This window comes from Cricetulus griseus, chromosome 2 (assembly GCF_003668045.3).
Source record: "Cricetulus griseus strain 17A/GY chromosome 2, alternate assembly CriGri-PICRH-1.0, whole genome shotgun sequence".
Classification (NCBI taxonomy): Eukaryota; Metazoa; Chordata; class Mammalia; order Rodentia; family Cricetidae; genus Cricetulus; species Cricetulus griseus.
The window spans coordinates 125,976,444-125,999,188 of record NC_048595.1 but is presented as its reverse complement, the minus strand read 5'-3'; the positions used below and the strand labels follow the sequence as shown (position 1 = coordinate 125,999,188).

The 22,745-nt window shown below is 44.1% G+C and overlaps 1 protein-coding gene across 1 annotated transcript in view; it reads right to left on the bottom strand.

Moving 5' to 3' along the window:
* The window catches only part of Cdh17 (cadherin 17), an 80,932-nt gene extending 63,982 nt beyond the window's left edge, over positions 1 to 16,950 (bottom strand). Inside the window, exon 1 of the mRNA XM_027403525.2 lies at positions 16,492 to 16,950. Coding sequence (XP_027259326.1) covers positions 16,492 to 16,582 — 91 coding nt within the window. The 5' untranslated portion in view covers positions 16,583 to 16,950. The remainder of the gene's footprint in view (positions 1 to 16,491) is intronic.
* Positions 16,951 to 22,745: the final 5,795 nt, after the last annotated feature.

Below are 22,745 nucleotides of genomic sequence, written 5' to 3'. Positions count from 1 at the left end.
CCATGAGGCTCGTGGCTTGTTACCTCACATCTTGCTTCTCCAGGGGCTACATGGCATCTCTCTGACTCTGCCTTCTTTCTTTCTGTAACTCTGTTTAGATTTCTTGTCCAGTTCTATTCTGCCTGACCATTAGCCAAATCAGCTTTATTCATCAACCAATAAAAGCAACATATATTTGAAGCACAGAAGGACATCCCACAGCATCTCCCCTTTTCTGCCTAATTAAAAAGGAAGGTTTTAACTTTAACATAGTAAAATCACATATATCAAAACAGTTATCAAACAAGAATTACAGTTACAATTACATTTTTAAATGAGCTACATAAACATAATACCTTAAACAAGAGTAGAAATATATAGTGTAACAAAATTGACCTTAAATTTGTATCAATAAATCAAAATCCATACCTTGTAAAGTATCTTGAGATTAACAGTTGCTTTTTAAAATTGGGATTAAAGCAGATTCAATAATATACCTTTTTTCATCATTTCTATATTATACTCCCTTTTCTTCTTTAGAAAGAAGTTGACTATAATCATTAACCATTTATAACCAACCCTCCTTAAATGATAACAAACATTTATAAACAATATTTTGGGAATTTGGACATAGTTCTCTAGACAACTTACTGCTGATTGGGGACACTGGTAATCTTATGGGGAACCTGAGAAAATTTAGAATATGGTCAAGTCCTGATTGGGGTATCAAATGTGGTTGGTCCATCTCAGCCAGGAGGCTTGAAGCTGTCATGGATGTTGGATCACCTGGGCCATCATTTCAGGAGGCCTTACTTGATCAAACCATATTAGCCTGGAAGGAAGCCACAGGTTCTAATCTTCTGTGGAAACAAAAGCAGAACCTCTTTTCCAAGGCGACATATTCTTAGACCCAAATTCTGAAGTCAAAATACCTTGAAAATACATATGTTGGTTTAGCTTAGGAGCCCTCACAATCAAATATCTCTCAGCAGTTAGCTCACTAACAGGCGCAAAAAAAGGTGGCTGCACCTTTTTTAAATAACCACAGTAGACCAAAGAAAACCAACAGCAGTTAACACTACATGGACTAAATGCCACCTGTAGGGAGTTTGCTTCATGAATTTCATTTGGGGTTTCTGAACTTTGGCTGCATGCAATCATGGGGATTCTGGATATTCTGGGTTTTGGTGAAATCTGTCAGAATTTTCTTAAGTTTCCTTGATTCTGATATACAGGGATATTAAGAACTAGCAGGCTGGGGCTGGAGAGATGGCTCAGCGGTTAAGAGCACCGACTGCTCTTCCAGAGGTCCTGAGTTCAATTCCCAGGAACCACATGGTGGCTCACAACCATCCATTATGAGATCTGGTGCCCTCTTCTGGTGTGCAGATATACATGGAAGCAGAATGTTGTATACTTAATAAATAAATGAAATCTTAAAAGAAAGAAAGAAAGAAAGAACTAGCAGGCTAAATGTCTACCTTCTACCAGGCACTTTTGCAATTGTTCCATATATATTATCTCGTTCAAGCCTCACAATTAAAGACTTGTGGAACAAAGAAAATACATAGACACTTTCTTAGGTTTAGACCCAATTCAGTGTATTATGTGGAGATGTATTTCTATTTTATGTGTATGGGTGTTTTGCCCACATGGATGTCTGTGTATCATGTACATGCCTGGTGCCCACAGAGACCAGAAGAAGACATCTGATTCTCTGGGACTAGAGTCAAAGATGGCTATGAGGTACCATGTAGGTGCTTGGAATTGAACTCAGGTCCTTGGGAAGAGTAGCCAGTGCTATTAACTGCTACGCCATCTTTCCAGCCCCGGGGTCCAATTTAAAATGAAAAATTAGGGAATGGTGACTCAGTGGTTAAGGCACTTACTGCCTACAAAGGATCCAAGTTTAGTTCCCAGCAACTATGTCCAAGCAGCTCACAACTGCCTGTGAATATAATTTCCAGCAGCATCTATCACCTTCAGAGGCATCCACAACACATGGCGCATGCTTAAACATACACCTAAAAATCATTTTTTTAAATCTTTTTAAAGTATCAAAGTGTATAACTCTACCTCTACCAAGTCTCAGGAACAGGCATTGAAAACCACCCTCACCCTCTTCTGCCTTCCTACAAAGAAGAGTGATGCTATGGGAGCTCCCCAGACCCCTAAAAAGATTGACCAACTTAAAGATCATAGGAATCAATGTGGGGGCTGGAGAGATGGCTCAGCAATTAAGGGCACTGGCTGCCCTTCTGAAGGGCCCAGATTCAATTCCCAGTTCCCACACAACACCTCACAGCCATCTTTAAGTCCAGTTTCAGGGGATCCAATGCCTGGCCTCTGTGGATACCAGGAACTCATGTGGTGCACATACATACATGCAGGCAAAACACCCAAACAAAAAATAATAAAGCAATAATTATAAAGAATATCAATGTGTCTACCACAATGACATTGTCCCCCAACTGTCCCTCCTACTCTTTTCTGTTCTAAGAGTTCTGCAGCTCCCCAGGTGGCTATTCCACTCAGAGGTGGCCCAGCCACTGTGGCCTGAGGTGTGTGGGGAGGGGACTCCTCCATCCTCTCTCCAGCTGGCACCGTTTGTCTTTCCTCCAGACTTCTGTTTACATGGCACAATAGCAGGTGATGACCTGAGAAACTGGTTATTAGGAGCGCTCTCAGCTGGCAGGGAGGAAGGTCATGTCCCACCATAAGGAAGACATGGCTGAGTTCACTGTAGCTGAGCTATCCAAGGCATGGTCGGGCAACACTACTTAGAGCTGTTAGTAACATCAGGAGCACCTTATCCCCAGGAGTAACTGATTACAGCTGAGTCTGTGGGTTTCCTAAAATGTGTTTTTCTCCCAGCCTTGCAGCTCTAGGCTGGAGGAGTAGGGCATAGATCCTGATGCAGCAGTGCTGGTACCTTGGACTACGGGATTTATCAAACAGAATCAGAAAATATCATGAACCCTATGTACAATCAATCACCTTATGTCAACAAGGCTCAGCTTGTTCCCCATTTCAGCCAAACACCCCCCCAAAAAAATATCCAAATTGACCTCTTAGGGGGAAAAAAAACAAAGCAAAGCCCAGAAGCTCTTCTGGAAGTAGCTTCATGGGGGAAATCCCATGCTGGGGAGGATGTAGAGAAAGAAAGCTCTGATGGTGGGTCACATGGTAGTCTTCATAGACACATGAATAAAGAAAATATGGTCTATGTGTGCAGCTGAATATCATTCAGCTATTAAAAAATTGAAACTGTCATTTATGGCGACTTAGATGAAACTATGGTAACTGAAACAATCTAGCACAGAAAGATTAATACTGCATGTTCTCACTTATGTAAAAGATAAAAATACTAACCATACACTGGATGTGATAGGGCATGCCTTTAATCACAGCATTCAGAAGGTAGGGGCAGGTGGATCTCTGAGTTCAAGGCTAGCCTGGTCTACAGAGCTAGTTCCAGGACAGTCAAAGCTACAAATCTACATAGAGAAATCCTGTCTCAAAAAAACAAAACAAAACAATATTAGCCATACGGAGGTAGCCGGTAAAATAGTAGTCACCAGAGCCTGGAAGTAATAAGGGATGGGGTTAGAGGATTGGTAGCAGGTGTGCTTGAATAGAAGGACTAAACTCTAGCATTCTACAGCACAGCAAAGTATGATGGTGTAGAATGCTTCAAATAACTAGTAAAGAGGATTTATTTTTTATTTTTTGTTTTTTTTATGCAAAGAGCAAGAGGTTTTATTGTAGTTGTTTAACGAGCTAACCCCATGTTAGCTCGGGCCTTTCATCCATCCACCATGGCAGATGGCTAGGAAAGAAACTGCGAAGCCACAACATAGAGATCTTATAGGGCAGCAAAAGGGGAGTGTCTAGGGGTACACACAGGCTCAGGATTGGTGTGCCTCCAGGCTTAGAGGGTTTGCCCTGTGTTGATTGGTCAACTGGTTGTTATGGCCCATAGGCCCTCCCAGGGCGGTTGCTATGCTCTGCACGACATTGCTGTGCACTTGCCAGTAAAGCACACAGAGAGTTGTAAAGAATAGCACTACCAGCTAACTCCTGATTGGTTCCTTGCCACGAGGCAGGCTTCTGACCTCCTAGTGACCAAGGCAAGGTCAGGCAAGCACATCCTAGGTTGTTATAGCTGCTGAAATGGGGAGCTGGTCCCTTCATTCCCCCATTTTCTTTTTTGGAGATTCCAATCATGGAATTGCTGTCTCTCCGGCATCCCCATCAGGGAGTGAGAGATATTGGCATCCCCCATGAAAGGGAGTTCCTTCTGACTTAGCATTTCAACCAGGGAAAATAGATGGCATATTCATTCCCATGCTACTTCCTGCTGACTTTGGGATGAAGTTAGGGACCCAAGAAGGCTGAATGCTAGTCAAAAGCAAAAAAAAAAAAAAAATGGGAATTTAGGCAATGGGGAATCCCTCAGGAGCTTCTGGTTGGCAGACTGTTGCAGAGACAGGGGGTGTCCACATCAGCTGGACTGGCTCACATCCACAGCAAGTCCAGGGCTCGAAGTCTACTTAGGAACAGCCTATAGTCAGCAACTGATACTCAGATGTCTGCCAGAAGCAGAAACCTGTTTAAGACATTTTAAAACTGGGAACAGATGTTAAAACTTATTTACTGAAACCCATAATACAGAAAAGCAGTTATCTGTCAAACAGCAGGGACATATTTATAACTTTGAGTCTTAGCAAAAACTACAGATTTGGGCTAGAAGCATGTACATTTTTCTTCTGTCCAGAGAGCCAGGTATGGATTGGACAGAGGTGCCTTTGACCTGATGAAAAGCCCTTTAAGTGTATACTTAGATGACAACCAAAATAAACCTAAAAGCCTTGAGCTTGTAACTAAACAGTAGGTAGTCACTACTTGATCAGCTAACATGTTGACTATAATCTTGTGGATCTGACTGCCTGATGCTGTCAAGCTGACAACCATTAATATTTCAGAGATCTGAGAACAGTAAATTTCATACAGTTTCTGAATCTATTAAAAAGTGACAGAAGCCAGTCCATATACAGTTAGCCATATCCAAGTCTCTCCATTAGCATTGGAGGCAGAAGTATCAAAAACCAGCAATCTTCAACATGCCTATAAGGTGAGAGGTTTTTTTCTCTCTGTGGAAGATGGACTTGGAAAAGACTGACCTTGTTTTGTCTAGGCAAAGGGGGTGTAATCAATTTTCCAGTGTCCAGCAGCTTTGACCACAGTCTTGGCCAGGTCCTGGCAGGCAGTAAGTGTCACATCTGAGCATCTCGCTCACTGGTCAGCGTCATCATCATCCAGGTGCAGGAACTGGGGTGCCTCATAATCTTCTTTGGAGACTTTGGGTCACTGTCAGGATCTGACAATCTGTCTGATATTATAAACTTTTAAAATAACACTTTAAATGCCATATTCTGCAGGTCTCCGAAGCATTAGAGGTCTGTCTGTTTAGTTACTTGCCTTAAGCACATAGGTGGCTAGGTAAAACCTTATTTCTGCAATTAATTTTTAGTCTGACTGTAACTGATCTTAACTTAGTAAAATAGTTGGAACTCAGCACAGTTGAATTTAAAACTGCATAAAGTTACTTTATATCCCTTAAATAGTAGCTACATGTACACATTTTAGCTGCTTGACTAAACTTAACTTCTGAAAACATAAACTGTATTAATTTGTATTTTTAACATTTTAGATTAGCAACTTTTATAAAACAAGAACTTCACATTGTCAAGCTTTGCTTAAAAATAATGATTTTAAATTTAAGCTCTTTAAGTAAACATTAATGAAAACATCTTTAAAAACATAAACATTTAAAAAACTGTTTTTAAGAAGAAATTTAAAATTCCTTAATGTCTTTCTGTAATATATAGAAGGATTAACATTTTAAATATTAATTGAAAAACTTGTTTCTAAGATGGTACCTTCTAATTTCCATGCGGTCACCTTTAGTCAAGATGGTGGTTCAAGTATCTTTTTTAACTTCAGCAAAATGGCTACCAGCCAGCCAAGTGACTAGCTTGCCATGAGGCTGGCTGCAAAATGGCAGTGACCTGCACCATTTGTTTTAGCTGTATGCTTGTAACAGAACTTAGGTTATGCCAGGAAACAGACCATTTTAAAACAAGCATACATAAATTACTTGAGAAATAAACAGAACTTTTTAACAGAATTAACTTAATATGGTTAAAATTTTAGCTTATATTACCAATTTTTACTATTTGTAAGCATGGGAAACCATAACAAACAGTTTACATTTTTTCTCTGACTTTTAACAACCTTTCCTCTGACCTTCTATGACTTGCTTTGACCCTCTATAACTTTCTATATACCTTCAGTTCATTCCTCTGATTTCCTTAGACATTCTTAGACAAATTTCTTTCCCTCTTTATTACTTTAGTCTCCTACATTTTCTCTCATTTCTCAGTCAACATAAAAACTCTTACCAAAGTCCTTCTTATGGTTTTTAATAACTTTAAGGCCATTTCTTTAGAACGTCTGTATCAAGCCAAATGGTTCACCTGCCCCAGCTCCATGTTCTCAGGGCAGAGACCTAGGGGGGTGCTAGTAATCCCAGACCCTCTGCCAATGCAGGCGTGGGAAAAAGACCCCCAAGGTTTCCCCCTGCTCCATGTTCTGCATACTGTGTGTGTGGAGCACAGAGAAGGCCAGACGAATGGTGGCCTTGCAAGCAGGGAAACTCCTGCTGCATGCTAGGACCTGCAGCAGGACGGTAGTTGGGGCGGAGAGAGCCCCACTTTGCATGCCTCACAGACAGGCAGGTGAGGATGGAGAGAGAAACTCACCTGCACTGGCCAGGCTCAGCTGTGAGGGCCACAGCAGTGGTTGGAATTCAGAACAGTGCCTCACCATGTGCTCAGAGACAGGAGACTCCGCTGCAGCACACTCTAACCCATGGCACATGGCAGAGGAACTTCTATCCCACACACCACATGTTCAAGATAGCGAGAAAAGACCCCTGACCCACACATGCCACATGCATGGGCAGTAAGGACAGAGAGAGACACGTACACAATTAACAAAAACAGCAGACATGAAAACATAAAACTGACATAAAATCATACAGCTCAGGATCTGCCAAGCCAGCACTAAAAAGCAGGCAGACAGACTGGATTGCAACAGATCAGATAACAAACCCACTTAACCAGCCAGTCACATAGCCTGTTCTGATCCTCCAGACTTCACAGAAACTGTACAGAAACAAAGACAGAAAAAAGAAAGTTACCTATTTAGATCTATACCCCATTTTTTAATTGGATTATTTGGTAGTTTGATTTCTAGTTTCTTGAGTTCTTTGTATATTTTGGAGATCAGACCTCTGTCAGATGTGGGGTTGATGAAGACCTTTTCTCATTCTGCAGGGAGCCATTTTGTCTTGTTGACTGTGTTCTTTGCTTTACAGAAGCTTCTCAGTTTCAGGAGATCCCATTTATTAATTGTTGGTCTCAGAGTCTGTGGTACTGGCATTCTATTTAGGAAATGGTCTCCTGTTGGTGATGGCATTGTGTATTTAATTCCCTTCTTTAGGATTTGCTGCTGTAAGCTCATCTATTTCCTGTGCTCTTGTAGATGTAGGTGATTTCCTTGAGTTGGCATTTTCCTTCTAGTACTTTCTGTAGGGCTGGGTTTGTGGATAGGTATCGTTAAATTTGGTTTTATCATGGGATATCTTGTTTTCTCCATCTATGGTTATTGAAAGCTTTGCTGGGTAAAGTAGTCTGGGCTGGCATTCGTGGTCCCTTAGTGTCTGCATAACATCTGACCAGGACCTTCTGGCTTTCACTGTTTCCATTGAGAAGTCACGTATAATTCTGATAGGTCTGTTATTATATGTTACCTGGCCTTTCTCCTTTGCATCTCTTAATATTCTTTCTTTATTCTGTATGTTTATTGTTTATGTGGTGAGGAGGCTGGTTTTGGTTTTTGTTTTTTATTTTTATTTTTTGGTCCAGTCTATTTGGTGTTCTGTAAGCCTCTTGTATTTAAATATGCATGTCTTTCTTTAGGTCAGAGAAGTTTTCTTCAATGATTTTGTTGAATATATTTTCTGTGGCTTTGAGTTGGACTTCTTCTCCTTCTTCTATCCCTATTATTCTTAGGCTCGGTCTTTTCATGGTGTCTCAGATTTCCTGCATGTTTTTTGTTAAGGGTTTGTTGAATTTAAATTTTTCTATGACTGATGAATCTATTTCCTCCAAATTATCTTTGTTACCTGAAATTCTCTTTTCCATCTCCTGTGTTCTGTTGTTTATGCTTGTATTTGTGGTTCCTAGTCATTTACCCAGATTTTCCATTTTCAGAATTCTTTCAGTTTGTGTTTTCTTTATTGCCTCTATTTCAGATTTCATGTCTTGAATAATTTCCTTCACTTGTTTGATTGCTTTTTCTTGAGCTGAATCGGTGGCTCAGTGGTTGATTGCTTTTTCTTGGTTTTCTCTAAGGGATTTGTTAATATCCTACAATATTTGTTTGTCTTTTCCTCTATTTCTTTAAGAGAATTTTTCATTTCCTCTTTAAGGGCATCAATCATCCTCATAAAGTTATTTTTAGGTCGTTTTCTTCTATTTCATCTGTGTTGGGATGTTCAGGGTTTGCTGTTGTAGCACCACTAGTTTCTAGTGGTGCCTTAATGCTCTTTATGTTGTTGGGTGTGTTCTTACCTTTTTGTCTATGCATCTCTTCCTCTAATTGATATAGGTGGAGCTTGTGTTTCAGGGGTTCTCTCTTTCTCCAATTGGTATAGTTGGGGGCTGTGGCTCCATTGACTGCTCCTTCAGGCACAAGTAGAGCAGAGCTTCCAGTGAATGCTCCTCCTCTGATGCTGCTCCCAGGTTTGAGGCTTATGGCTCCCTTGACCCTGCTCCGGGCCTGAAGCTCGGGCTTCCCTGTGATGTTGCTTCTGGGCTCTCATAAAGAGGATTTCTAAAGCTCTCAGAACAAAGAAACAAGAATTTGAGGTGCCATCATACTGTAAACATGGTCTAATGGTGGATATGAACCATACCACAATCATCACACATTATATACATGGATTGAAATGCTGCACTAAAGCCAACCCTATAATTCCAGCACAAGGGAAGCTGAAGCAGAAGGACTGCCATGTGTGAGGCCAACCTGAGCTGTATAGTGAGAATAACTTCTATCTGTGATTATAGACCAATTTATAGGATAGACTCGTAAGTGAAAAATACAGCAGAAATATTATATGACTCAGTAGTAGCTTGTGTTTAGCAGTGTGAGGCCCAGGGTTCGACCCTTAATACCTAAATATTTATACATAATAATCTGTCACCTACGAGGGGTGAGAACAAAATATAAACAGTACAGATGTGCGTGCTATGTCATGTTTCCTATGCACTGGCTTCTACCTTAAGAAACAAAAAGATAAATTGCTGCTTTGCTGGGTTACAACAAGAAAGGGACCAAGTGGACAGAGCTAGAAGCTAGACTTTCTCTGAATATAACAATGCACTGTATAGATTTCCCATTACCAGTGCTGGTGGCTATTGTAATGATGAAATATTAACTCAACAAGGAGAGAAGCAGTTCCTAAGAACCAATGATAAGCAGGACAAACGAGCTTTACGATGGCAGCTGGATATCTAATTGCTCAAGAATTAATCTAAAGGAAATGTGAAATGATTATCTGACTTTATCCTCCATAAGGAAAACCTTAAGAACAATTTAAAATAACTTTAACAAACTCTTAAGCTGTTTCCGGAAAACATACTGTCACCTGCAGGCCTGATATACCATTGTAAAACATGTAATAGTAAAACAGGGAAATAACTGTTAATCTTGTTTCTAAACAAGACCTGTACTACCAAATTTAAAATATTAGCATGAACTCATGATATATTTAACCTTTAGTACTGCTATTAATTCCTCACACTGAAAAGACTAGAAATGATCACCTTGGGCTGGAGAGATGGTTCAGCAGAAGTACCTGCTGTGCTAGCATGAGGAGCTGAGGATGGATCCCTAGTGCTCACATAGCAGCCAGGCGATTGCACATGTCTACAACCCTAGCCCTGGCAGGGTGGTAACGGGGAGCATGTCTAGAGCTTGCTAGTAAATGATCTAGCCAACTCTCGAGCAAGGAGTTCACTGAGAGACCATGTCCCAAAAGAGACAAAGGAAGACACCCAAAATGGAACTGTGGCCTCCACATGCACACATGGAAACTCTCTATCTCTATCTCTATCTCTATCTCTGGCTCTCTCTTTCTCCATCCATGACCACACATATACACAAATACACACATGAGTGCACACACACACACACACACACACACACACACACACACACGGGAGCAGGCACACACACATGCGCACATATGTACATGCGCACACACACAAAGAAATGAGCAACTCTTCAGCAATGAGCTGTCCTTTCACCAGCTGATGATTTCTAAATCTCACTTTTAAAAAGATATTTAAAGAAATTGTTGTTGGTTGCTTTTTTTTTAACTCTTTAGTCTTTGGAACCCCCCTACCTGGCTCCCAAATAAATCACATGGAGTCTTATTCTTTGTTTTGAAAGCCTGGCTGGCCTTAGCTTGGCTTGTTTCTTGTCATTCTTAAATTAGCCCATCTACCTTTTGCCTCTGGGCTTTTACCTTCCTCTATTTCTGTATACCTTCCCTTTCCTTCTTATTCCGTGTCTGGCTGTGTGGTTGGGTGGCTGGCCTCTTCTTTTCTCACTCCTTGATCTTTTCTCTCCCCAGATTTCTCCTGCTATCTATTCTCTCTGCCTGACAGCCCCACCTACCCTTTCTCCTGCCTTGCTATTGGCTGTTCAGCTCTTTATTAGACTGGTCAGGTCTTTTAGACAGGTAAAGTAACACAGCTTCACAGAGTTAAACAAATGCAGCATAAAAGAATACAACACATCTTTGCATCATTAAACAAATGTTCCACAGCATAAACAAATGTAACACATTTTAACTAATATTCTACAACACTCGATCTCCTTGGAGAGGTTGATGGCTACTGGTCTGGAATGGGAAGCATACAAGATGTGTTGTGGCATTTGTCAGCATCACACCAAGAGAAAATTTTCAAACCTGAGCACATTGAGCAATCAGAAGCCAGCTGGAAGACACACTCCCTGGAGAAGCTTATGGAGAAGTTAGAGAAGCAGGAAAAATGATTCCAGGCATGATAGCCCACCACGTCCACACTCAGAGTTCCAGGCTAGCCTGGGCTATGTAGAAAGGCCTTGCCTCAAGAAAAAGGGGGGGGTAGAAGTAGGAGTAGTGATGTCAATGAATTTAACACATTGAATATGCTAAACATCCATGATGTCACAACTGTGTTTGATAATATATGCCCCTTAAACACTGGAGAATGCCAGGCAACCCACTTCTCAGTCTAAAAGCATAAATACAGAGCAGAATCAAGAATTTAAGCATTCTGGCTAATAAAACTGTCTCAGGATAAGCAGACTGGTTTTGTTTTAACTTGTATCATACTGTAACTAGAACTGAGGGCCTTATACTGCTAAGCCAGCTCTCAACTACCAATGCATTTACGACCACCAAACAGTGTTTAATGAATGTTATTCTTTATGGGACTCTTTCTAGCTAACAAATGAAGAAATTATAAAATAATGGATTATACTGGTCCATTTTTGCATTGTGTAACAAAATAGCATCCCCCAGTTGTTTTATAAAGCAAGGAGATCTGTTTGGTACAGAATTCTAGTGACTGGAAGATGACCTCAGCCTGTCAAGAGCCCCAGGATGTGTCACTTCTTAGCAGAGAAAAGGAAAAGAAAATTAGCCTGAGAGACAACTTAGGAGGTAAGGAAACCTGCTGCCAAACTGACGGCCTGGGTTCAAGGACCCACATAGTGGAAGGAGAGAGAACTAATTCTCATAGGTTGTCCTCTGGCCTCCACACGTATGCCATGGACACACACACACACACACACACACACACACACACACACACACAGAGAGAGAGAGAGAGAGAGAGAGAGAGAGAGAGAGAGAGAGAGAGAGAGCATAAAATGCTTAAAAGCAAGTGGTGTATATAAAAGGACCAAGCTCTTAAGCTCTTAAGGTAAGTCCTACCTTGAACATCCCGAGCCTATGGGGTTTTACTACAAAAACCAAAATTCCAAGGGCATTCATGACCCCACTACACAACCCCCTTCCACTAGGCACCACCTCTTAATGCCTCCCCACTTTGGCCCCACAAGACTGAGGCTCATGCACACCAACCATTGAAGAGAAAGCCACGCCCAAGCCACAGCCCCTCAGCTTCCTGTGTCTTAGGAAACTGATGATGGTAGGTGGGGCTTTCCAACACTATGATTTCCAAAAAGACATAGGAACGGATACAGCTGAAATGGATTTTAGTCTTGGATCTGCCTCAAAAGAACCTATTCAGGCAAGGACAGTGGTGGAGGCTAAGCAAAGGTGAAAGGCCGGGAGAAAAACTGGTGCCCAAAACCAGGGTGGGTGAGGATACACTAGAATATTCTACCTTGGATTTTAGATTGAAAAATAAGAACATTGAAACACAAAAATGGATGCCTGTACCTCCACATCCCTCCCCTGGGTTCACAGAGGCCTAGGGATGCATTTTTCTTTTCATAACTCCACCACTTTCTTTGGGGAAGTGAGTGCAGAGCAATAGTTCAGCCACCCTGTCATGTGTCATGTACACCTCTGTGCTATACAGAAAGCTTGAATACAGATTCCTGAACTAGGAGGGAAATTTAGAGTCAGGGCACCACCTTGGGAAGCTGAAACACTGAACCTTGAGGCAGATTTCTGGGTCATTCTGTAACTGTGAGGTCCCTCGGTTGAGCTGTGTCCTCCCCATCAGTGTGAAGCAGGCATAGAAGCTGGGGACTAGGGCTGGGTAGTCAGAGGAGAATGGAAACTCAAGGTGATTGTCCTCTTCAGGCTAGGCCTTGGGATTTGCCAGAGCTGTGGGGCTATGGGAAGCTTTGTCTGAATCTCCACATAGGAATTGACCTGATGACAGAGTCACACGCCTTTACAAGAACAATAGCCTGTGAGTTAGTGCCGTTGTAGACCATGGGACCCTCTCCTATGCCATGGTGATAGGGGTAGAGCATGGTTTTCTAAATAAGAAAGAGGTTAATACAAGACGTTAGATAAAAGAAGGTAGATAAAAGAAGGTAGATGATCTGGCCTGGAAATTCCCTCTGCTGCTGCCCATGTTTAGTGAGCCATGGGACAGTGCTCTACAGACACAACTGGTTGGCGTCTCTGTACAGAGGTCACACACAGAGGAGTTCCTGATAACCATTCTAATCCTAGAACACAAAGGCAGACTAGCCATCTGGAAAGGCCAATGAGTGAGAAGGAGATGGCTCACAGCCCAGAGCAGCCCATTCGTCAGAACAGCAGGTGAGAGCATTCAAGGGGCTGGGCAGGGGCTGGGAGAGAAGGGGGGAGTATGCTTCCCAGCCCCTGTCCTTGTATCACTTTCAAACAGATCATGATCAATATTCCAGATAAATGTAGCCCCCTTCCCATGTGGCAAGTAATGCAATAACAGACATATACTTAGCACCCTATTGATGAGAAAGCAGTGACAGAGGCAATGACAATTTGATGACTGATGACCCAAAAGCAGCCTGGTATTATAAGAGGCTTATGACTCATCATTACAATGCAGTTATATCAAAGAGACAGAATGTTAAATGCATCTCACTGAATTAATCTGATAAACTGTTCAGCAGCTGTGGTAACATAACAGCCACAGAAACAGAATACCTGAGTACCTTGACCATGCTGACTTTTCTGACACTGGCTCTAAACAGGGTCACCATACCCATTTACTATCTCATGGGTTGTGGAGAGTCAGACTTACAACTGGACTGGAAGGAATGTGCTATTAAATGGTGGAAGGCAGACTTTCCATAACACTACATTGTTTCTAGGAATAAGTACTGCAGGACAAGTTGGAGTCACAGACAGGCTCACCGAGTCAGTGAGGACTTGGCATTTATAGGTTTTATGCTTAAGAAATCATTCATGCAGGGCTAAGGAAGCTCACCTGGTAAAGTGTTTGCCTTGCAGGCCTGGGGACCTGACTTCAATCCCCAGAACCCACATAAAAAACCAAACATGGTGGCATGTGTGAGTAAGCCCAGCATTGAGAAGCCAGGCAAGCATATCCCTGGAGCTCACTGGCCAGTCAGCCTAACCTAGCTAACAGGTGAGCTACCTGTCAGGGAGAAACCCTGTCCAAAAACAATAAATGGTCAACCCCCAAGGTTGACCTCTGGCCTACACACACACACACACACACACACACACACACACACACACACACACACACTGAAAAAAACACAGTCAAAGAGTTTGACTGTGCATTAGTGACTACTGTTGTGACCATATTATACTAGACTGATTATAGAACTAGGTTGGTAAGAATTGCCATGTGTTGTCTTTTGTATTCAAAAGTAAAGGAGGGATATGTTCTGTAGATCCATAAATTCATTTCTGGTTGCGCACACCGTGCAGAGTGTTCGGTTGGCTTTACATCAAGCCTGTGCAAGCTGTAACAACCCTTAGAAAGAGTCTTGAGGATGCTTCTGGTAAGAAGGCATGCCCGTGTGTCCTAACCCACCACAACCCTCCACAGTTGTCATCTGTTGTGGCTTCTTACTGTAGCCCTGGAAAGGCCACCATTCAAATCTCTCATTTCTGCCCATCTGAGCTTACGTAATGGGTGCTGCCATCATCAAAAAAGGTTTCCAAAGAGCTCTGAGATGCAGCCAGTCACTAGTGCAACTATGGCTTCCAGCTGGTTCCAGGCAGTGGCAGGAAGTAGTGGCAGTGTCCCTTAGAAGCCTGTGTCTTCACATCTGGCTCAGATGTGTTCCCATTCCTGGCCAGTTCTCAGGGGTAGATACATCAAGGGGCTGATTTTCATGGAAGCTCTTGTCAACCTTGAGGTTCCTGCTGTCATCTGGGTTGGGAAGGCTATCCCACTACAGGTGTGTCACCTGTCACTAGACTAGTGTATCAACAGCGGAAGCACATCCCCTCGTCTACTCCGTGGTTGATCTTCAGGAGGCGGAAGAGTTGGAGGAGAGGCTGAGTGCCTGGGACAGGACCCAGGTACAGCTATGACAGGAACCATCAGCCCACGAAATGGGACTCCAGTAGGGTGTGTAAGGGATGACCCCTAGGGAGAGCCGGATGGGAAGGACGCCCGCCTTTCTTCCTCAGCCAGCCCGTGAACAGGTGCCCACAGTCTAAACACCCCATTTAAGCTGAAATCATTGTGGGACGTAACCCTCTGCCAGGGCAGCTGTGCAAGTACTAAATCAGCGCCCCAGAGGAGGATCCCAGACCCTTCGATGCAAAAGTAATGAGTAGGAAGCAGAAAAGCGTTACTTTATTCTACAACCACACCACCAGCAATAAAGTAATAATCATGTAAGGACTCATGGGAAGAGGATCTCACACCAGGAAAAAAGTGATGCATAATTCATCCAAGTCTGAAAATGGCCGGCTCTGAGATGCATGTTGTCATTCTCACAGCTCAGACCCAGGCACTGGAATAAACTCACACCAAGTAAGGCCGCCAGTGACCTGCTATGGCCAGGAAATCTGACTCTCAAGGCAAACAGCTTAACCACGCTGCCGTACTGTGTTCTAATTATGAAACTGCTTTGAGATTACAGGACAACGTAGGGCATCTACTGAGAAACCAACCTGAGATGTGGGCATGCTGGTTTTCCTACAGGGCAGATTTGGCTTTTAACTCAGCATCTTCCCTTAGTTTTTATGTTTTAGATTTTAACCACATGGCAGAGACAGTGCTACTCAGCACTGTAGGCAGTGATCATCTGTTCCCAGCTCAGTGGATATATAGCTCTTAATGTATTGCTTGAGATTCTCACAGCTGAGTCCCAGTGAGAGCAGCACATGGCCCACGGTTAACTGAAGACCTGGAGGCACCCTCAGTCTGGCAGACTGCAAATGGCTAACACCCAGAGGTGTGCCCATGGGTTCTGGGGGTGATTTGTGATGAAACAGACTGACACAGAGGCTGTGGTCGTGTCTAGTGCTCAGTTTTTTATGTCATCTGGTCTGTGCTGTGAGTGGTTCGAACCATCCCCAAAGAGACTCGGCTCTTTAGTAAACACCTTGCTTGCTGCTGCTTTCCTTGGAAGAAAATAAAAAGCAGGGGCTTAAGAAATTGGGTGAGGGTGGAGCAGAGGGTCCAGAGAGGTATGCAGAAGCAACAGAGAGACTGAAGGAGTCGAGTGGGCAGGCCACAGGAGATGGAGGGGCCTTTGTTAGGTCATCCGTAGAGACATGCTAAAGATGAGATGATTCTGATAGGCTGAGAGGCTCAGAAACCTGTCCTGCCCAAGCTGGCATGACTAGTCTTCACAAAGAAGCAATGGAATGGTGAAGACACACAACGTCTCCTGCTCAGCAAAACTTTTCTCCAAGTTCAGAGCAAGCCTTACCTGAGGTGAGAAAGTCCTGCTTCTCTGTGAGGAGAGGAGAGAAGCCCGATATGTTGTGGCCACGGCCAACCTCAGGACACTGTGTCCTCATCCCTCTCTCCTGCTGGAAACTCCTCCTCAAAATATGTTTCTTGAGGTGGGAAAAAAGCCACCTGATTTCTCTTTCATGGTCCAAGGTAATAAGATTGATCTGGGCTCCCTGGATCTCCAGGACAGAATGATAACGGTCCCACTGCTCCCCAACCGCTTGGACTTCGTCATCTGTTTTTATAAAGCTCTCAAATTGTTCTCCTGTGGCTTGGAGGCTGCAGGATGGAGTTGCAGTCCCTGAGACCCTGACAGAGTTTGGTTCTCACAGTGGATTGTGGGCCCTGCCCTCAGCACAGCAGGCCAAGCAGGTAAAGAGTAATTGAATGTTCCTCCTTAGTTCCAGACTGACAGCAATCCTGGTCTGTGGCCTCTCTGTGTGAGAATTAGTCTTGCATTTGAGGGAAGCTGGCCCAGGGTTTCAGGATATGACTGAGTCCCTTCTCTGGTGACTCACAAATACAGGCCTCATTGTCATCTCTGTGGCAGCTGTGGCTTCCCTTGGCATCTGTCACACTGAGACTGACTACACAGCCATCAAACCACCTCCCCAGTGCCCAGCAGATTGGTCTCCAGGCAAGTTTGTTTACTCCACCAAAGCTGTTTCCCACATGCTGACTACCTTAAAGGTCCCTTCAGAGGCTCCCACACATTTCCTGTGCCAAAAAAGGGTTGAAGGCTTACCACACTTACCAAGGCTGCTTGGGGGCTAATGAAAACCCAGGTTCAACTTTCAGTAAACAGTTAGGACCCATTCATGGCCACCACACACACCCATGGCAGAGGCCAAGGGTCCCTCACTTTCAACACATAGACAACCTGACTTTAAGCCCTATGAATCTAGAAAGATCCAGAACTGGGGAAGTGGGGAGAGACAGTTTGGCATCAGAGATGGGCTCTGCCTTGGGACTCACAGTCTTCTAATTGCTTTATCCGTGCATCTATGGCTAATTTAATGCTCTACTCCAAACCCAGGGCTCCACATTGTGGAGACTCTTTGGCTGCTCCTCTGGGTGCTGATGATGAAACTGTGTCTGAAAACACAGGGCAGGCATGAGCCATGTAGGCCGTGTAGACCACCTGTCTCTCAAGGATGAGGGTCAGTACACAGGCCTGTGCTTCTTGAACAGTGGAGTGTGCCCTCTCTTTCAGTCACTTATTGTGACAGTGTGGAGCTGAGTGGAAGCCCTGCACTGAGGATCCTGCACTGGAGTTGGCTACATTCTCAGAGGTCTGACAGGATATGGAGGAAGGACCCATGCTTTGGGAGGAAGAGAGGCCTTTGGGGTCCTGAAAGTAGAGGAGCTCGGGCTGCAGGCTGTAACTACTACTTCACTTTATCACTCTCAGAAGCAGGGGCAGGCCTGCTTTCAGCCAGCTGGTATGAAGGGTCTGGGCTTATGGAATGACTAGGTGTCTGGAATGGTTTTTGAACTTTGAACACCCATGGTCATTCCCATAAAGGCCCTACTTTGTAGGACTTTAACCTAGGGACAGGCCTGGATCAAGTTCTCTTCATAGCTGGAACCCTGAACTCCACTGTACTGGCCCTCTTCTTCCAGTGTAAGATTCGGAAGGACCCTACCAAAGAGGCCCTTCCCTCTGTGACAGAACAGAGCCTGCCCATCTTCTTGTCTTGTGTAGACCTGAGATCGGTGCTGTGACTCTTATGTGGCCTTCTTGGCACAATGCCTGTGACAGGACACAAAGTGGGTAGCAAATGATATCTGTGATTTAGGGCTAGAACTCATGACTACAAGCTATAGAATAGAACGGGCAGGCCCGAGACTCAAAAGGCTGGAGTCAGTCCAGACCTACTTAACAGCCATGTGTCCTTGAACAAGTCACTGGGCCTCCAGCCCATGGAAAGGAGAACCCGCCCTGCCGTGTGGTCTGATATTGCATGGGACCAAGGGATTCTGCAGATTGGGCATCAAGTTTTACAGATTTTGAGAGACCCTGAAGGCATGTCACAAGGACATGTGGCAAGCCTTATTTAATGTCATGTCCCATTAGCACAGGGTTTGGCCCAGAATCAAAGCTTGGTAAATGTTTGGCTGTGAATAAATCTATTTAGCCTAACTCTCTTAACTACAGGGACAAGTGTCCTATAGCACTGAGGTAACTAGTCACTTATGGAAGAGCTGGTGCCGAGCTGAGGGTCCAGCTCGCTTCCTGGTCCACTTTCTGGACCAGGACTTTGGTTCTCACTTATCCTGGGCCTCGCTGTTTTCACTCAGTGTGTAGGATGCAACCTCCAAACTGTGCCTCTATGCAGCAAGGTGAGTCCAGAGATCACAGAATCAGAAAGCGGCCTCAGACACTAAGAGACTCCAGACAGCTTGATTCACAGGGCATCCCTGGTTGCCAATGTTTAGAATTAATAAGATTCCCTGTTTATCTGCCGCTGCTGATGGAGCTGCTCCTGGTGGGAGACCACTCCCTGATGTGCATGGCAGCATGTATAAGATGGTAGAGGTTCTGCTGTCTGCCTGAGAGAAGCTGAAGAGCTGCTGCTATAACAGAAAATCTAAAGGCACTAATTCTGAAAGTCACAAAGCTCTGCAGATAGGAGGGAACTCAGCTCTTCCCTGGGAGTTCAGCTTCCTGCCCAGCCCCATCTCTTCCACTTTCAATCCATTCTAGTGGGGGAGGGGGGTACAACTCCAGCCGTAGCTCACAGGGTACCTAGCCACAGTCAAGCTGAAACCTGCAGACCACACCTTCTAGACTCTCCTCCATTTATAGAAGTCTCTGAACACAGTTCTCTGAGGCTGAATGTCCTGTTTCATTGAGTGGAAACTGGACTGGGTTTGGTTGCAAGCTGTTGACACCTTTCGGAAGCTGGGCAATAAGCTGCTAACAATTGAAAGATTGTTTTGTTTTGTTTTGTTTTTTCTGCCTCCAGAGCTAAACCAGGCCTTTCTCCCCCGACCCCCAAGTCTAGAGCAGTTCACCAAAGCAGGGTTAGGAGTGCATTTGTTTTGCTTCCTATTGATGTGACAAACACTACTACCAAAAGCTTGTAGTCTATCATGAAGGAGGGGCGGGGAAGGAACCTGGAGACTGGAACTGATGCAGAAGTGGTGGAGGAGTGTTTCTCACGGCCGGCTCTACAGGGCTCACTCAGCCTGCTTTCTTATACTACCCAGGACTACCTGGGTGTCTAGGGATGCTCCCCCCACAGCATGTGGGCTGGGTCCTGCCACATCAATCATTAATCACGCAAATGTCCACAGACTTGCCTGCAGGCCAATCTGATAAACACATTTAATCAGTTGAGGATGCTTCTTCCCAAATGACCCGCGCTTGTGACAAGTTGGAACAAGTAAAACTAGCCAGCACACGGAGTTTGTGTGTGCACACAGTTCCTAAGGGTTCTGGAAAAATAATTCCGGACAAATGTGTGTCCCCTCTACTTGGCACCTGCAAATCACAAAGCAGCATCAACTTCTGAAAAAGTTTGCAGTGCAGAAAAGAGCAGTGGGGAGAGGAGAAAAAAAAGAAAAGGGAAGAAACCATAGAGGTGAAAAGTAATGGGTATGAGCTGTTCAACCTTTTTGCCTTTGGTTTTAGGTTTTCCTTTGGGAAGCCATGCCTCTTTCTAATCCCCTACCCCTGCACTTCACGTGATCCTGTTTGCTGAGACCATTAAGTGACAAAACTGCATGACCACTCACACACAGTCCACTAACCGGCCACTAGTCCACCCAATGCATAATCATGCACTGAGGATTTTTGGAGCTGTGCCACAATCTGTATGTGGCTTTAGGGTTAACCTGGCTAGGGCAACTGAAAGAAGAAGCAAAAGACACACAAAGATGCTGGGATTGGGTGGGCCTTGCACTGTAATGGAAATGCACCCGCAGCCTGGAAACTCAACATTTTAGCGCTTACTGCTGAGTGGGGAGGTGGGCTACCTAATCTCTGCAGATTGAGAATCTCTGTATAGATGACACTGATAATCTCTGTAGATTGCAGACCAGCCATTTGGGGCTGCAGTTGTCCATGCACAGGAAGCTCTGGTTGGTAGTTTCTGCTCAACTGTCCACATTCTTACTTGACCGGGGCTTTTCCATTCATCCGAATCCAGCTGGCGACACCTTGCCTTTCCTATGGGTCTGAGACACTGGGGTCCTTGACATGGCCTTGCATATGTCAACAATACACATTTACCAGGCCTTCATCTGCTCTCCAACAAAGTGCAATTCCCAGAATACAGCCCCAAAGAGGCCATCTGTGAGGTCCTATTTGTAGCTTTCCAAGCCTTCTTAAGACGTCTACATCCAAAGGTTTAAGCATTCTGCCTTACTTTAGCTCTTTAAACTATGTACATTTCCCCCCTTTCCAAAAGCTAACCTATATCAGGTTCTATTGCTTGAGACCAAATAAAATCTTGTTAATACGAGAAACCTATTTCTCACATGTAAAAATGAAATTGGATCCCCACCATATATAAAACTAACTCAAACTCTCAGCGGGTGAATACTGATCTCTATTCTGAAGCATGATGGGCTCCATACATGATGGAGTCTGTAAAAGGCAATGTTAACACAATACTGGGCAATACGAACTTTATACAGGGCCTATAAAGTGCACTGTGAGTATGTATTCTGTACTGTATGCAAGCGCATAAAGAATTGTATCCAAGACACTATGAGTCCTACACAAAGCAATATGATCTCTATTCTGATGCATTACAGTCTGTGTACTTCACAGACACACACAGACACACACAGACACACACACACACACACACACACACACACACACACACACACACACACACACACACACGTGCACACCAATGCACTCAAAGCCCTGTGAAATGTGTAGCAGGAACTAGAAACTCTAAATAGGTACACTCTGAACACCATGTGAGTGTAGTATAAGCTGAAAGAGAGGTACTATGAGATAGTTAGAGGTGGACTATGAACGAATGAACTCTGTAAACAGCATTGTGAGCTCACACTATGCTGTCACTACATGTGTACCATGAGTATAGACCAGATGACTTGAAGTCTCTAATGGGCATTGTGTTTATGGGTCCTAATGAACTCTGTCTGGGCACTATGGGCTCTATAAAGCATCCTATGACTTCAGGACATCTCACCATGAGCCCTGTACAAGGCACTACGAGATACATCCATACACACAGATATTATACTATCTGTATACTGCTGCACTGTGAGTCCTGAAAAATGTATGTTGTGACATAAACAGAAAGCATTGGGAATATAGCCTCACAGGAGGCTGTGAGCTATGACAGGAGGACAGGACACTATGTCTAAATGGGGGTGCATCTGTAGATGAACTGTAACACGAACACAGAACACTGTGATGTCTAGATGGAACACCGTGAGCACTTTAGGAGGTAGTGAGCTCTGTACAAGTGCATTGTGACATGAGATGTGGCACTGTGACTTCTATGAATTCTAGATATGGCAATAGGAACTCTGTACAGGTGTATTGTGACATAGATACAGAGAAATGAGCTGTAAAGATGCAAACTTTACAGAGGGCACTGTGATGTCTACTTAGGGATAATGTGTGTTCTACAGGTGACTGTGACATGACACAGGGCACTGTGATGTTTCTATGGGGTACTGTGTGCCCTCTGAGTGACTCTTACATGGACAAGGGCACTATGATGTCTACATGGGGGTACTCTGAGCCTTAAGGCTGACTGTGACATGGACACAGGGCATTCTGAAGTCTACATGGTGGTATTGTGTGCTGTACAGGTGACTGTGACATGGAAACAGGATACTGTGGTGTCTAAATGGGGTACTATGTGCTCTATATATGACTGTGATATGGACACAGGGCACTGTGATGTCTCTATGGGGTTACTGAGTGTTCTAAAGGTGACTGTGACATGGACACAAGGCACAGAGATGTCTATATGGGGGTACTGTTTGCTCTAAAGGAGACTATGCCATGTACAAATGGCACTCTGAGGTCTCTATGGGGGTACTGTGTGCTCTACAGTAGACTGTGATATGGACACAGGGCACTGTGATGTCTATATGGGGTACTGTGTACTCTACAGGTGACTGTGACATGGACACAGGGCGCTGTGATGTTTACATGGGGGGTAGTGTGTGCTCTAAGGGTGACTGTGACATGGACACAGGGCACTCAGATGTCTCTCTGTGGGTACTGTG